The following is a 17,109-nucleotide window of genomic DNA, read 5'->3' as shown; positions in this document are numbered from 1 at the left end:
CACACACTGTAAGGCATTTAAAAATGTCCATATTCTTGAGTTAAATTAAGTTGTTCTCTTCACAACAACTGCAAGTTATATACGGCTCAGATGTTAATGATAATGTGAATTGAAAAAAACTATAGAATCAACTATTTTGTGATTTCATTCATGTTTTATAAGCAAAGTATTTGATTTCACTCAAGGTTTGATTTGCATTATTTCTCATTTTATATATTTGATACTTTGTGACACGTTTTGAGAAAATATTTTTTTGTAGAGGTCTGGTTAAGGTAATTGGTGAATCCGTGTTGATTAAGGGTGTCCTAATGATTGATCAAATTATTAATAATATTTGATATTTCTCGTCTATCTCTGTTCTAACAGTTTTCTCCTGAAATATTTTTATTCCACTGTCTACAAATGCAACGGTGAGTGTAAGTGTCTAAGTGAACGTTTATTGGTTGATAAGGATGACATCCCCTGGGACCTGCTAGCAGGCCCTAGGTTTGTCACAAATCAAATTTTGATTGTTTCATTTTGTTGTCAAGAAAACTTTTTATCTAATGTGTATTGTATATAAAGCACTTTGAGCTGCACATCTTGAATGAAAGGTTCTATACAAATACAAATAATTATTAGATCTAGGGTTGTGTGAATGCTTCTCTATGATAATGCCATAAGCAGTCGCATTGTATATCTAAAGTATGTCAGATGTTTCAAGGGACAAAATCGTCTTTAAAACTTAAAATATTTATCCTGGGTATATTTGCAGGCATGATGCATAAATAAATATAAAGAATTTCACAGGTATTTTCATACCAATTCTTGGTCTCTGTTTTTATTATTAATAACAATACTTAGGGATCATAAAACAAAAAAAGACAAATGGAAAAAACTAAATAACACTGTAATGTGAACACAGCTGTTTCTTCTGTATCACCCGAGGAGAGAGGTTGCTGGTTGGTCTGGGTTAGTAAAGAAGACGTGGTGGGTGGAATGAGGGCGAGTGTGAAAGGAGGGATCATTTATAAAGGAGAGGGAAACAAGTGATTCAGGAATGACATTGCAGGGGAAAGAGGATGTTTTAGTTTCATAGTTGTGTCTGTGATGTGAGGTGAAGACCAGAAAGAAAAGGAGAGAACATGAAGACGTGAGAGAGCTTTCCATACATAACACATAAGGCACTTGACATACAAAAAAACGTTAAAGCATAACAAAACAACTGCAACAATTATTTCATTAATACCTCATGAGTTTTTCAACACTGAAAAAAAAAATCAAAGAACATACCTGTAAACCCGTTTCATACACATAATCATACCTAAAATAATTCACTTAGATCAACACTTAAATTCTCGCAGAGGTTATTAAATATAACCCAGGCCACAAGGCATTAAAATTGTAGACATCTGGCCGATACTCATGAATCTAGAAATGGTTAATCTGTCCCATTCCATTCGCCTTCATGCAACTCCATCATTTCAACACAGCAGACCACTACTGCAATCATCTTCAGGAGAGTCCTTGCGTTACATCGGGTGGCATCAAAACTGTGAATCATTTCTCAACTGGATCAAACTGCTTCAGCCACACCAGAGCAGAATAGAAACATCCAGCTCCATCACAACTGGCAGGATGCTGTGATTTTATATCACAGTGCTGTTGAGTCTAACATTCATCTCTAGTTATTACTGAGCCGTGATGAATAACCTTTGCCGTTCATAAATCTCTTTCGGAAGCAGAAAACCGGACAGGAATTAAAATAAGAAAGAAAGATTTACTCTCTGTTTATCTTTAAAAAAAGTTAATACCTCATGTATTCATCCAAGGCAGACTGCTTTTAAAATGGCACCGGCTACAGTGGGGAGCAGAGGCACCCAGTCCTATTGCTGATTATTACATTATACTGTAGATAACATTATATAAGAGACACTGTATGTTTGTGCAAAGACGTTGCAATAGCTGAACATACACATACTTGCATAGGCTGAAAAATTAGGGAAATAAATGCCCTATTGTTCCACTTTCATAAAACGTTCACTCTTCTAGTTAAAAAAACAGTGACGTTACAAGGAAATAAAGCGGCACGAGATTAAAGCATAAAAGCTATAAAATGTCATTTGGACAGCGATTAGCTGGCTCTAAGGCACAGTTAGAAGAAGAAAAAAGCTAAAGTAGAAGCAGCATCCCCTTCTTCAGTTCTCTCCACACTTTGGTCCTCTCAATTTCCTCCCCTGTCTCTTAAATTTTGTGACCGACATCTCACATGATATTATTCTCTGATGAAAAAGCACAAAACAAATCCTGCCAGTTGCTGTTTATCATCTGCTGGATCCCTGTGCCCTCTAAAAGTATGAATGAACATGTGTTAGTGTGTCGTGCAAAGGTATTAGTGTCAGATATCCTCAGGATACCTGGTGTTCTTGGTTATAGGGAATGTCTTGCCCCCTCCGCTCTTCTCTCTCTCTTCATCCCTCCCTCCTGCTCCCCCACTGAGGGATATGAGTCCATCTCACATTCCTAAATCCTGACACCTTCATGCTGTTTTGCTGTGGTTGTTGTTGTGGACTGCATGACCGTTCTGCACAGGTCCATTTTTCTTCATGTCCTTCCCCCCCTCCTCCTCTTCTTCTGATTCATCTGTTTCCTCTTTGTCACTCCTTGCATCGTCAACCTTTTCCTGAAATATAAAAAGGAGGGACACGGTGTGAGGAGAAGAGGGCATTTATAAACATGTCAATCATGTGACAATGTTGCTCTGTGTATCATATGAGTGTTGCCATGTTTATGATTTTATTGATAAATAAACTTCTTTGTGTTTGTTTACATTGTTGGTGAGGAAGCGGACTGCCATGCGTATGATGAGGACAGCCCAGAAGATATGTAGACACTGAAGAACCATCAGAAGTCCGTTGAAGAAGTAGTAGCCGAAAAAGGGTTTGTAGATGGTCACTGGATAAATCCAAGTACAGTAAATAATGCTGCAACAGAGAAAGTACTGGTTAGAAAGATAGTAAATGAGTAGCATATAAAAAAACGAACATCCTGCAGCAGTTCATTTGAATAAAAGATTTAAAATGTGTGTGTTTACCGGAAGGGGAAGACGAACAGACGGGTGACAATGAAGATTGCAGCAAATACGATGAAGATGTAGTTACAGGCGTTACGCCACCCAGCATAGTTGAACATCTTTGCAGACTGTGAGAGGGAGGAAGACAGAAAGGCATTTATTTTGTGTGGAAATTAGTGGATGATAAATTTGTTTGAATAATGGAAAATGTAGTTAATTTGCCTGTATTTCACTAGACAAACAAAGTGTAGATTCCTCCACTAGGTGGCAGATTATCACAAGTGAATTGCCATTGGATATCAGAGCACTCAGAACCATGGATAAACAAAATAACAACTTAGCTGATACTCAGAACATAAAAAGTCTTAACAGTGATACAGTTTTACTAGTAGAGAAACAAGTAAACACCTCATTTGTATTCAGTATAATGTATTTGCATGATGCAGAGTACAGCACCCACAGTTCACTCGACCAAACTGGAAGCTTACTGGTTCTGACCGAAGGCACGTGTTTGCCAACGTGTAGTGAACAAAATGCTGCGAACACAAACTTCTGCAATGACTTTATGAGGCGGACACATTTACCTCAAGAAAGTAATCAGAGGAGTCGTGCACCAACATGATGAGAGTTCCAGCACGGATGTAGTTAACACACCAAGAGAAGCTGATGAGGAGGATGGTCGCCACATGGTGAACAATCTGCTCCTTGAAGTCCTTGAAAGAAAGAAACATGTTGGAAGGAGACGTGTTACTGGTGCTGGGGAGAAGACATTGTTTGGAATATGTATTTATGTGTTACATGTTTTAATGGGGTCTGTGTGACTGGTGGTTAAACCTGCTTAAGAGGTTTAAAGGTTAAAATACAGTGTTGGAAAAACACTGTGTTCCTCTTTGGCATGATTTCCCCTCACTGCATGCAGCTGACCCAGGTCGAAGAAGTTTAAACACTTGCACACATTCAAAAACACGTGTAACAACAGCTAATGGCCACCAGCAGTCCGTTCCAGATGTCAGCAAGAGCACAACAGTGTCTGCTGGTCATCATGACGTAATAAAAACCTCTCAATTATAGTTCAGGCTCAAAAGTGTCTGTATGAATTATAGATTAAATTTCCATTTACTTTTCCTTCCCTCTTAATGCAAATCAATTTCACTCACTTTGCGTTTCACATCAGAAGCCACACTGAAGAGCAGAGAGCTGTAGAAACCCAGCTCGATCATGTAGTACCAATACTGAGATGGCAGCAGCGTCTGCAGGGGAAAAAACAGGTCTGCCATTTAAACATACATCAAGTGTGTTTGGAACAAGGTCTGCGACTAAAGAATCTTTCAATTATTGATTAATCTTCAATTTATTCACTTGATCTGTTTCTATTCAAGGCAGTCATTTGTTCTTCCAGCCCAGGTAAACACATTGAAATTGCTGGTTTCATAAAAGTGACCGTATCCCAAATATATTCAGTAGTTAATCACAGAAGGCAGAGAACCAGCAAATGTTGACATTTCACAGATCCATACCCACATTTATTGTGGCGCTACCTTGAATAGTAAACAATTATCTAAATTAACTGGCTGATTTTCTTCTGTTCAGAGTTCTGATGTGTACATTGCAGATCTTATCACGAGAAAGTAATTTCAGTATTGACAGTCTTTGCTACAGGTCTGATGGCGCTGACTGAAACTTTGATGAGGGAACTGAATTTATTGCCTGAAAATGCTCCAGTGCATTCCATGCACAAAGTCATCCTAAAGACATACCAGCACAGGGAAGCCTTCCCACATCTCCTTCAGGTCATACAGCCAAGGTTTCTGTCGGGAAACATGAGATGTGAATGAGACAGCAGAGCAAGAAGTGTATTTTTATCAACTGACTCAGCACTGCAATGAGTCAACGCTGCCCTGTCTGACAGTGCTAAAGGTGAGGGGACTGCAGCAAAAAAGACAGACTGCCATGGTCACCGCCGAGTTACGATGGCAGGGCAGGTGATTAATGACAAGGTACAGGGACAAGAGGAGAAGGCGGGTTGAAGTTTAAATGGCAGTACTCACATCGATGAGGGCAGCCAGGCCAGCAATGAAAGCAAGAAGGTAAAAGGTAAATCTCCAACTGCAAGAGAACAAACACAGAGACAGACACACACACACACACTCTCTATTCAGTCAATGGGCCAAAAGACAATTGACACATTTTCTACCAGAAGACACATGAATGCATAACACACACACACACACACACAAACACACACACAGAAGAATGCCCGCTTGAAAGAAATACCAGGCTGAGCGAAGAGTGGGAAAGAAACTCTGGTGAACTGAGTTGAGAATGTCCCGTTAGGCCAAACACACAATGAGAGCTGTCATATATTATCCTCCCTGTCTGTAGGCAGAGATAATGACAGGTCTTTCCCACTGCAGCCTCTAATACAGATGAGGAGAGAGTTTATTTCATACATGAAACAGAGCAACGGAAAAACAGTGAACATAGAAAGAGAAAGTGGGAGAGTGATGAATATATCGGGGGGAAACTAGGGGAGAAAACAGATAAGAGACTGATTCACACAAGAAAAATGTCGTAAAACACACACAGCAAAAGATGCCATAACTAGAGAGTGAACAACATGCAACCACAAGTACACAAGTTACATGTCATATGCAAAACATCAGTCCACTACAACGTCGCCCACACACACACATACGCACACTGAACATACACCACCCAGATTCACTGTCTTCTTGCAGGTTTATGGGTCAGTTCACCTGATTACAAAAAGCTTATTTTCACCTATATCAAGTGAAATCTACTAGCTCTGCAGATTGTTTTGGTTTTTATTGGATCAACTTTGTAGATATCTGTCTCAGAGCTGCTTTTAGAAATAGTTTATTATTATTAACTAATAACTATTTTCATCTTCAGCTCTTATCCCTTGGAAAATAACAACATTTTGCTCAAAACTATTTTATTGTCAAAGGGACTGTTTCTACAATTGAAAGTAATTCAGTAAAACTGAAGTAAAAATCTATGTCTTCTGTAGTTTGGGTGAAGTGACCCTTTATGTTGACCCAAACATGAATCATGACCATGAAGCTAATGAATTGTTGCCAGTTTTATGCAGAATGCAACAAATTGGATGCAATGATGCATGAAAAGATTTTCTGTGAATGTGTTTGTCAAAATGCATTTTACTACATATTTGTGATTCAATCTTGTCAAACTCTATTATGCTGTCTAGACATTGTTGTCTGTGCTTTGCTCTGTATTTATTTTTAGGTGTCATCTGTTGCCAGCTTAGGGAAAATTCAGTTACACTGTATTATCAAGTTATCATGTTGTTTTAACTCTGCTTCTGTTTGAGTAATTGCTTGCACATAAAAAATAACCAACAGGGGTGACAGAGCAGCTGTTGCAGAGTTTCTGTGCTAATGAGTGTGTGGATGTTTGAATTTGTGTGTGTGTGTGTTTGTCAGTAGGGGTGTATGGGCTCGGCAGCAGCAGAGTGGCATTGTAATCAGTTCATTTTAAAAATAGAGAGCTACTTTTGCCCACAGAAATGTCCTCATATAGCAAGAGGAACGCAAGGGTGGGCAGTTGGTTCAACCTGATCTGTAGCCCCACACCATATATCTCTCTATATATATGTTTAAGAGACAGAGAGAGAGAGTGTGTGAGAGAGGGTGTGTTGGTTAACCTGGCTTCTCTGAATTTCTTGAGCAAACTCGGTCTGTCCTGGTTCCGCCGTCTCCTGAACCATCGCTGCACCTGTCTTTCTGGAAAGCCAGTCTGCTTGATAAGACTTACTATTGAACTCTGTGAACAACACAAGGAGGCCACATGTTAGTATTCAATTTACTGACAAAACATATAGTACAATACTCTGTCTTTTTGAAGTGTGTGCGGGCTTCTAAGAACATTTACCGGTGTGGGGTTCTTGGCAACGTTACAGTAGTAGGACTCCAGTGCGACGTTGGGAGGGGCTTTGAGCCGTATGATCTCTTTCACCCCGAGCAGAGAGGCCAGGGGTGTTGCCACTGTCCTGTAATTATAAAAAGGTTGTTGAGACAAAGACAGCTGTGAAAGAAAAAATATATAAATATAGAGATTTTAGAAACAGTGAGAAACTGAAAAACAAATGAGTCATTTTCAGGTTGCATAAAATCAGAAACCCCAATAAAAAATATAAAAAACGAAACAGAAAAGCTCACCTAAAACTAAAATGTTTAAAAAACATCATTATGAAGATGATGGTTAATACAAATTGTAAATTGTGTGTAGAGAGCAACAGGAATATATATATATATATATATACATATATATATATTTTTTTTTAAATGCGACTTCAACACTAAACTTCGTTTGCATGCAGAATTTTAGGGGAAGATCTAGATAGAACTGTCTCTACTCGCGTCACATGCACTACTGATGTTAGATGCACAAACCTATCAAAGTAAGAAAATATCCTTAGTGGAGCTAATAATCATTTATAATGATGCATAATTGGCATCTTCAGATGTTTGTGGGGCTGCATAATGATGAGGATAATAATAGTAACCACTTCATCATAACAGAATGCAGCGTTCAAATACGGATTTGGGTGCTGATTACCGTGGCAACAGTCGTTTCAGGTCAGCTCTATTCATGATTATGTGTGTCAAGAGACAGACTTGTATTGTGTGCCTCATTTGTACTGTTCATTTGTCATCTAACACAAGATTCAGTTAGCCCACTTTGTAGTTCCCGCTCTGTGGCAGAGTGGGAGGTAGGGGGATAAAAGACAATTATAAGGATGAGAGCTATTAGCAATAAAACCAAGGTGGACTCTGTCAGCATTGTTTACAGCTATGAGTTTAGCTACTGGTAACAGGAACACTGGACCTGAGTGAGATACGAGTTAGGAGCAGAACCTTGTCTTGTTGAAGGCACAGCATAAGGAGAATTAAATAATTTACGAGAAAAAGGCCAGAGATAAAAACTGCATTCTGAAGTAAAGTAATCTAATTAGGGACTGAAGGAGAGAAAGAGGAAGTGAAACAGCAGCAGCAAGCAAAACAAGACAGGAGGGGGACTCGGCAAGAAGACAGAGAAAAACATGTACAGGAAGCAATTGTTTGAATTGATAACCACAGAAATAAACAAGGAGCACAGAGAGTATGTAATGGACTGACCTCTCAAAGATCTGACGAATAATGAGGAAGATGAAGGCGATGGGCAGCGCCACCCACAGATCCTGGGCTTTAGCGTACACGCGCCCATCCCGGTCCTCCAGGTCAGCCCAGCCCAGACCTTCCGGAAACCACAGCCGCTCCTGCCAGAACCACGCACTCAGCCCTGACAGCATCCTGCAACACAAGAGACACATGCAGTCAGCACCAGTTGTATGTGTTTATTGGGCTGTAAAAGCTAGAAACTCACACATATTGAAGTGGCATTATCCACACCATGAAAAAAAAAAAAAAAAGTGTGTGTGTATATATAGCTCCTCCTTAAATTTGAATCTGCCAAACAGTCTATAGAGGTTAACGTTAAAAGGCAAACATTACACAGGCCTGGCTACGTGTATGGGAAGAAATCGGTGATTAGGAATGTTTGGCAGCATGTTATTAAGGGAATAAGATGATGGTAGCAATATTTCCCTCTTATTGGAGGCCTGACTGTAGATTTTTCCGAATGCCTATTTCCGAGCACATGGAGCATGGGCATTCAGAAGGCCCATGTGAGGGAGGAGAAATCAGACCGAGAAGTGAGCAAGCTCTTTCCATCAAGCTTTTAACTCAAACTCTCTCTCTCTCTCTCTCTCTGCTTGACAGTTGTCCGCTGTGAGAATTGAGTCTGACTTCGAGTGTGGAGATAAATATTCCCGCTGTTAACTTCAGGGAGTGGTAGAGAATGAGAGTAGAAATGTCGGTGGAGAGGGAACGCTATTGTGTAAAGGATGTGAGTCATGTTTAACCCACATGTGCGAAGCCGTGGGGACACCCCTGCACACTCCATCTCTGTGGTCCTCTTTAAGATCTACAGTAACTCCCCTCTCGCCCACTGCAGCTGCAGATGCCAAAACTGTGTAACCGCTTCAGTTCCACGCCCATCCCCAGCCGGCTGCTCCTCGCCGGTAATCATGAAGGATTCCCTCTCCGACCCGGAGAGCCCTGTGTAATGCTGTCCCTCCCTTGACTATCTTCAAAACATGCAACTGCAATCACATTTTGGAAATAATGGTCTGATAAAAGTCCTTATGGGTGTGGTAAAACAAAACGGACCAAACATTCTTCACTGGCCACGTACTTTATGACATAGTTTCACAAAATTTTTAAACACGTCCTTATGTCTTGAACCTGACCGATGTATCGGTTGTTCGACTCTATCGGTTGGTATTGGTCTATCTCAAATTAAACTGGTATCGGTATATATGTTGTCAGATATGCTGTGATATCAAAAACATAATGCAGAAAACAAATGCTTGTCTTAGAAGTGCAGCTGTTATATGTACAGGACAGCACAGTAAGCACCACTGCCTCACAGTTTGATCCTCCCTGTGTAGAGGTTCTACCTGTGCCTGCATAGGTAAGTACTTTTACTCACTGTGTATTTATTAAATGTGATCAATTTATTTTGTACCTGTCAGGGTCAGGTAGAAATGATAGTTTTCCAGTGATCTGGTCAGTATTTGGACTATAGACAAGTTTTCATTTGGTCCGACCTAAGTGAACTGGTTTATTAGAGGACTGTGTGTAAATTAAGATGATGAGCAATCCGTGTAAGAAGTGAACCACCATCATTACCATGAAACCCAGAGTTAAACCTGAGGTTATCTTTGCCGTTTTCACACAGACACATTTGTCACACAATGTACAGTAGAAACCACTAGTGATGATGGTTACAGTATTCACATAGTCTGCTTACAATGCAAATGTTATCACCACAACATGTGGTAAAAAACTGTCAGTGTGTAATGACTGCCTGCTGTCCTATCACAAGTTCACTGGGTGTGCATGTGCACGTGTGCTTTCTCTGTACACTTGTGCACCATGTGACGTCTTCTTCCTATCACACCATTATTGCTCCCATTCCTGCTCTGCTTGTGTTTCGGGACTTTGGCAGTGTGTGGCTATCCCCTCCTGCTCTCTCACAGCAATGGGAATGTCGTGGTGGAAACTGCTTTTTGACCCTGACCATTCAGGCATATAGCAGGAGAGTCAAAGCCCACTTGATGTAGCAAAACTGTCCAATTTATAAGTTTATATTAATGTAATAAATAACTGTATGAATATCAACTATCAACACAAGAACTGTGTTTACAAAATAGTCTAAGAACGCCATGCTCTTGATTGAGATAATTATCTAAGTGGAAAAATAATGAATCTGATGTGATTCAGAAAAATTACAAGATATTCAATGCCAGATTTGGGCACTTGACGTTTTTCTATCCTGTGGCAATACATTTTTGTATTGAAGTTTGACACACAGCCATATTTATCAGAGCCATTATCTGTGTCTTAGTCCCTGGCAAGTTCCTTAAATATGGCTGATATCAGCTCTTGCTGTTTTACACTGACAGACCAGTCTTCATTAAGTCAAACCTAGAGTTAAAATGTATGGTTGCTAAAGGTTCCTAGGTTCCTAGGTTCAAAAGGGTCAAAGGGTAAAAGGCATTTCTGTCATATGCAATGACATTCTTAGTTATCTTGCCTCTTCCTGGTGTTGTTATTCAAATAACAAATATAAAGAAAAAGTTGGAACATCCTAAGAAAACTAGAAAGATTTAAATGTAGCATCTGATACTGCCCATGGTTGAGTGTTAGATACTTTCCACATCATGTCACGTAAGTCATGCTCCCTGTTTCCTGTTGCGACAGCATGGCCGGCTGAGCGTAAAGACATGGACTCTACAGAGGAGCTGTGTAATCTGACCAAAAACAGATAACTGAATGAGCATCTTAGCACAAATAAAAACTGTTCAAAGGGCAGAAGGCATGTAGTTTGTGCTGACTTCACTGTGTAATAACCATTAACTGGTAAGCTTATCAGGCCTGATTAGGCCCTTATATTTGACACTGCTGCATTAGTGGGCAGTGTGGAAGAAAATTTAGGATGTCAGACGATAGTTTTTAGGCGTACTTGCTGAGATCATCCAGTGAATTCAGCATGTTAAAGCACTTTTTCACAGAGCTCTCCTAACAGCACATTCCATTGGCCCACTGGATCATATGACCAATCTCTGACCATTTTAAAGGTCCAATAAAAAGAAAGGATGCCTCTGGCAGCGGAGAGAGAGAGGAAGTTCCTGGACTGTCTCTCTTCCCAACTATGAATCCACATTACAAGGTTGTAGTGATTGTAAACAGAGATCAAGAAAGGGCACAGTACAGCTCCTGCTGTTACGCACATCTCTCTCTTGACGCTGCCGTGTACAAAGTACAAAATGCAGCTTCTAAAAATTAAGAAATAAAGGAAACATCCCTCTGAGGTTAAACTAAACAGACCCGACTGGAACCTGGTACAGAGTGCAGGGATATTTGGAGAATGTAAACATTCTGCCACCCAACCCAAGGAGAGTTTCAGCTTTACCATTTAGTGTCCATGGATGAATAACATCTGAGTCTATACTTTTTTTTCTGAACTAACGGAAACAGAGTTGAAAAGAGGAACTCATGCCATAGCAACGGGCACCGGCTGTGAGTCACTCATAACATCCCCTCTATTTGTGCACAACCACCCATTTACTCATATCCATCCATACTTAAGTTAGTCTGTAAGAGCTGAATCAGTCAAACCACAACCTTAGAAAATGTGTGAGAGACAGACAGATGAGGCTTAGACAGGGTGTACTGTGGACTACATGACACACAAGGTCAAAGCTGAGTGCGCAGGTTTGAGGATTTGATCATTCTGAGAAAATGGCACATTGACTACATGCTGATTACTACTTGCAGAAACCATCTTTGAGAAAAAACTATTTAACGTACACTATATAGTTTGGTCCATGTCCCATTAACCAACATGGAGGAGGCATGGTTTATAACCAACAGGGGGAAAAAACAAGATAATTGGGCTTCAGCTTTTGAGAGCCGTTGAAAGTTTGACAAGAGTAAAACTTTTTACCGAAACACTGGCTGCAGATATCAGTCAAACTGAAGCCTACAGGATGTGGCTTGTAGTAACTATGTCAACAATCCGACAGCCTTTTCTTCTTGTGGTCTGACATGCAGCCACAATTTTTCAGATTGCATTTGAAAACCATTACATTCTCAATGCAAATATTGAGGGATAAAGTGGCGGGGAAGGGGTGGTGGGGGACGCTCGCATACTTTCCGCACATGGGTGATTAGCTGTAACTCAGGTCATGCCTTGAACATTTAGAGGCAGAACGTTTTGAGGATGAGTCATACGCATCCATGACACTTTAGACATTCCTGGATCATGGAAAAAAACCCAGAGTGTAGATTTTAGTAAAGCAGAAGGCATAAAGAGAAGGACAAGTCAGACAATCCAAGGGGCAGAAGGTGAATCACAAGAGTCAACTCCAGGATCTCCGACTCCGATCTGTGACCCTGATGAATTATTGATGGCGAGATCCAATCAGGCAGCATACTGATTTGAATAGGCCTGGTCAGGCCGCGTGAAAGGTTACATTGTCATGTTGATTCTCTTCTACTGTTCTATCTGTTGAGTGTAAACTCTGCAGGGTAATGATAACCAAATACAGAGGTACTTTTAGTGCTAAAAGTCAAAGACACATTCCTGTCTTCACCTCATTACTGATTGATCAAACTGCAGCAAAGAAGCAGAAGATGTAATCATTGACAGAAGATAGTTGAAGGTATTTTCTGTCCAGGTTAGGGAGGCATTGACCAAAGGCTAAAGCATTTGAAACATGTTTTTTCTCTTTAGATTGTCTTGGTTTTGTGAATAACAAGAGTGTTGCACCTTTTACTGAATCCTTTAGTTGGTCTAACAATGGACAGTAAGTGATAGTAACTCGTTTTCATCATTGTTTCATCTGATCGTGACCTTTTGGATAAGTTGTTTGGTTAATAAAGTTAAGAGAAATTTAAATATATATCCACTCAACACACTGGCTAAGCTCTAAGTAGAATAACTCAAATAACAGAAAAAATGTCTATTTTCCCAGTGTTGAGGTCTGATTACATTTTTCTTTCAAGGAAATAAGGCTCATACAGTTGTGACATTAAGTGTAACCAAAGTAACTAGTAGCGACAACCAGCGATGGGTAATATGGGCTAAAATGCTCCTTAGTGAACGCTGTGGTTTTAATATTTTCTTTATGAGCAGAGAATCATAAACAGCAACATTTTACAAGTCTGAGGTCGATCAGGGATGTGCTGAACCTCCTCACTATCCTTGAACAGTGCATAAGCAATGTATTGATATATAATGAGCCTCAGTTTTATTGCTGGTCATTTTATTGAGTCCTGGCTGAGGAGACAAGGTGACAGGGCCTTTTCTGTCCAGGCCCCCCCCCACATGGAACAGTCTCCCTGAGGAGATCAGTCTGATCAAACACCTTCTCCTCTTTTGAATCTCTCTTTCTCCTACTTCTGATCTTACCTCTGAGCTTTTACTCTTTCCTCACCAGTAACACTTTCTATTACTGCATCCGTGCTCTACCGCTGCTCGTTCAAATTGCATTTATTGTTTGCTTTATAACCATTTCCTGTGGTTTCCCTTCATGTGGAGCTTGTAAAGCCCCTTGTGGTGTTTTGAAAGAGATGGAAGGAAAATGCCCCACTTTATTCCTCTCAGAAACGTAATAGAGTAATACACATTCTATGAATGGTGGATGCCAAAAGTACACATGCAACAACATGAAGGGGTACGTCAGCGCAGTATTTGAGTAAATGTACTTCGTTACCACCACACTGACACCAAGAGGAAGGATCCTAAACCGGAAGGGCCTTTTAATACTAATTGAAACGGACTCCATGTTGTGTGTCTCTGAACATGTGTTGTGTTGTATGCGTGTAGTTAATAAGTTATCCGACTTCGCACAGACCCACCATGGAGCCACCCGCGCCCCGGGCCGTCCTCGTGTCTTCCCACCAGACAATTATGACCGTTCTTTCAAATCACGACACATCTACGACGCCATGTTCTCAACACTTTGGTCGTCAACAAATCCAAAAGCACTTAACCGAAAGGACCGTTAACGCGACTGCGTAATGACGTGGGAGAGAAACCGAGAGACGTCGCAAACACACTCACGCGCACAGAAAAAACACTCAATGTCTCCGGACATGAGAGGGAAACGGTTCTTACTTTGGAGTGTGTTTCCCCCGCAGTGAAGACGAGAGCGGTGCGGTTATCTGAAGAGGAAAGATGTCCGCTTCCTTTCGGTGGTTGTTCGGGGGTCTTCTCTCCGGCAGCGTGCTCCGGGTCCCACCTAGCTAGCTGCGAATCTAACGGTCCTCTGGAGTTAGCCCAGCCCGCCGCTGCTCGGCACGCGCAGTTAGCGTCAAAGTTTAGTCCCCGGTCCGATCTTTACATCTTTCCATCCTTCGAAAACTTTCTCTCTTCTTCTGCGGAGAAAGGGGATGATAGCGGAGGAGAAGCTACAAATGGGAAAATGAGAGAAATGCTGCAATGCGACCGAGGGGGAAACATGAACAAGCTCCCAATGTTCCGGTTGTTGTCTCTCGCCGGGCTCCAGCTGAGCTCTCTGTCTCCCGGGAGTCGGCGGGGTCTGTCTGGGTGTGTGGCCGGGTGGAGTGCGGTGGAGGTCGGGCCTGCAGGAGAGCCAAGTGAGGGGAGCAGACCGAGGAGGAGAGCGGAGGAGGAGAGAGGAGGAGGAGGGGAGGGCCGCGATGACGTCCGAATACACAGGCACGCACCACACACACGTGTCTCTCTATAGTTGTGAGGACACCCATTGACAATACATTCCCTAGCCCCATATCCATCACACCTAAATAATAATACAAATAATTAACTCGATTTGTATAGCATATGTCTAAACAAGGTAACAAAGTGCTTCACAAAGATCCATGGAAAATAATGAGCCAACTAAAAATAAAACGTTTTCAATGCAGTTCAATTTTAAACTCGAAATAAAAGTTCAGTAGGCCGGAGGTTTGATTTGATTAATGCGTGACCCTTACTCCTTGTGCTAGTTGATGGGAACAATATGTTATTTATTTGATCAAAAAAATGTAAATGAAATGAATACAAAAAGTAATCTAACTGCTTTAGCAGTTACATTAACATTAAGGATTTGATTACCTGCTCATTCCCCAGAGAAACTAAGCACAGGAAGAAGATGCACAAATTCCACCTGGAGACTTTTTCGTTTGTCTGGCAATGATACACCTGTGTTTCGATTTTTGTGAAGATCGGTCAATGTGAAAGTGTTCAAGGGGTCTCGGGTGCACCGTTGAGCCATTTTACAATGCCCATTGAAAATTCCTCCAGAATACATGCATTTTCACCACTTTATCCTTTTCTGCAAACTTTGGTAAGAATTTGAGCATGTTAAAGCCCTCAAAAAGCCAATCAATTTGCCTGCAAAATAATAATAGTAATAATTACAATTCCAATAGGGCCTCACTGTCTGTCAGTGCCTGTCAGTGATTGGGCCCTTATTATATCATATTAAGGTCGAGACCTTCTGAGAAATGCCCGACCCTTTAACACCTAAAACAGTGAATTACAAACAAGGTCAAAGGTGAAAATCATCATCTCCTGTAATCTAAATTACTTTATTATAGCTGAGTGAATTGCAAACAAGAAGTTCAAATGACACTCACCAGACACACACACACACACACACACACACGTTTGAGGAGATTACATTGGCCTAATATTCATTCTCTGAAGGAGTTTTACCCTCCTACTTTGTCTTGTCTTAACCCTTTACTTTCTGTAATTTCCCTTTCTGATTGACATAATGTTACTTTTCTGAGTGAAATAAAGCAAATTAATGCAGATTAAATTTTTTCCTTACACTTTTCTTTTTTTTTACAAAGGAAAAGCACATTTTCACCTCTGACCTTTGACCTTCACTGTTTGTCAAACAGTGATAGACAATCAATGACTGTTACCTAACTGTTATCTATTCCATGTTTTTTTGTATGTGACTATTAAGTGAAAATCTGTAGGTTAAAAATTTAGGCCAGACACAACAAGCAAATGGGAAACACCAATGTTTATTTCTACACTTAAAACATATTTTATAGACTTAACAATTAATCAAGGAAATAATCATAGGATTGAGTGATTAGTCCTTAAAAAACAATAAAACAATCATCTAATAGGGCTGCTTGTCAGCTTCTTGTCTAAAAATGACAGCTTCACTGTCCCTTTTCAAACATCTGACCGCGTTTAATTTCACTTATATTTTTTAAGGTAATTAACTCTAATAAAAGACTGAATCCACTTCAAATCCTATCCAGCCTGAAGTGCACTGGCTTGTAGAGGTGAATAAATGTGTACACAACACTTGACCTTTAAGGATAATCCTTAAATGTAAACGTTTGCCTTCTTAGTGTGTGGAATGTCAGTCACTCTCCTCACGGCTCTTTTTCCGATCTCCATGTCCTAGTGAACCATGATCTATTAAAAATAAGCATGTGAGGGCTGTGAGGCTGACATACGGTACAATCTGACCTTAGGTCTGCTTCCTCCAACCGCTTGTCCCAGATAGTAAGAGTGTGCTTGTGTGTGTGGCAGCCTCAAATGGTCAAAAGGTCAGTGAGGCTGTTCATCTTATGACTAATAACCACAAGCTCTGTGGCTCTGGCTTAAAAATAATAGATGCATGCCATTTTCTTGGGCCTGATATTAAAAAGACATAAAGTTCCTGGAGCTGTGTTCTTACTGATAACACTACACACCCTTTAATTCTGCTGACGAATCAGAAGTCGGCTCCTGTAAATGAATACAATTGATAACAAACTTGACACATCAGCTCTTCTTCCTCAGATCACATGCCCTCCACTTACTCCCCCCTCTGGACACAAGGTGAATGTGCGCTCTCGTTTCCATGCATGTTATTTTGTGTTGCATCGTTCAAACACAAATTATTTGGCATAAAAGACAATCATGAAACAATT

The 17,109-nt window shown here is 40.6% G+C and overlaps 1 protein-coding gene across 1 annotated transcript; it reads right to left on the bottom strand.

Annotated features, from left to right (window-relative positions):
- Nucleotides 1–790: 790 nt before the first annotated feature.
- LOC133964852 (ceramide synthase 2-like) lies at nt 791–14,813 on the bottom strand. The gene is made up of 11 exons (XM_062399139.1): nt 14,321–14,813; nt 8,212–8,385; nt 6,965–7,082; nt 6,738–6,856; nt 5,101–5,158; nt 4,810–4,860; nt 4,210–4,302; nt 3,637–3,765; nt 3,074–3,180; nt 2,810–2,963; nt 791–2,662 (listed from the first exon to the last, which is right to left on the bottom strand). The coding sequence occupies exons 2-11, from the start codon at nt 8,382–8,384 to the stop codon at nt 2,519–2,521; spliced, it is 1,146 nt and encodes a 381-aa protein (XP_062255123.1). The 5' UTR covers nt 8,385; nt 14,321–14,813; the 3' UTR covers nt 791–2,518.
- Nucleotides 14,814–17,109: the final 2,296 nt, after the last annotated feature.

This window comes from Platichthys flesus, chromosome 11, assembly GCF_949316205.1.
Source record: "Platichthys flesus chromosome 11, fPlaFle2.1, whole genome shotgun sequence".
In the NCBI taxonomy this organism is placed as follows: domain Eukaryota; kingdom Metazoa; phylum Chordata; class Actinopteri; order Pleuronectiformes; family Pleuronectidae; genus Platichthys; species Platichthys flesus.
The sequence above is the reverse complement of the archived record's forward strand: the minus strand, read 5'-3'. Positions and strand labels throughout refer to the sequence as shown.

Bases quoted from the DNA above. Each gene is read 5' to 3' on its own strand.
- LOC133964852 (XM_062399139.1), bottom strand. From the start codon at position 8,384: ATGCTGTCAGGGCTGAGTGCGTGGTTCTGGCAGGAGCGGCTGTGGTTT. The intron at 7,083-8,211 runs GTCAGTCCATTA...TTATAATTACAG, and splicing joins ATTCGTCAGATCTTTGAGAG to GACAGTGGCAACACCCCTGG. The intron at 4,861-5,100 runs GTGAGTACTGCC...GTTTCCCGACAG, and splicing joins GCCTGGCTGCCCTCATCGAT to AAACCTTGGCTGTATGACCT.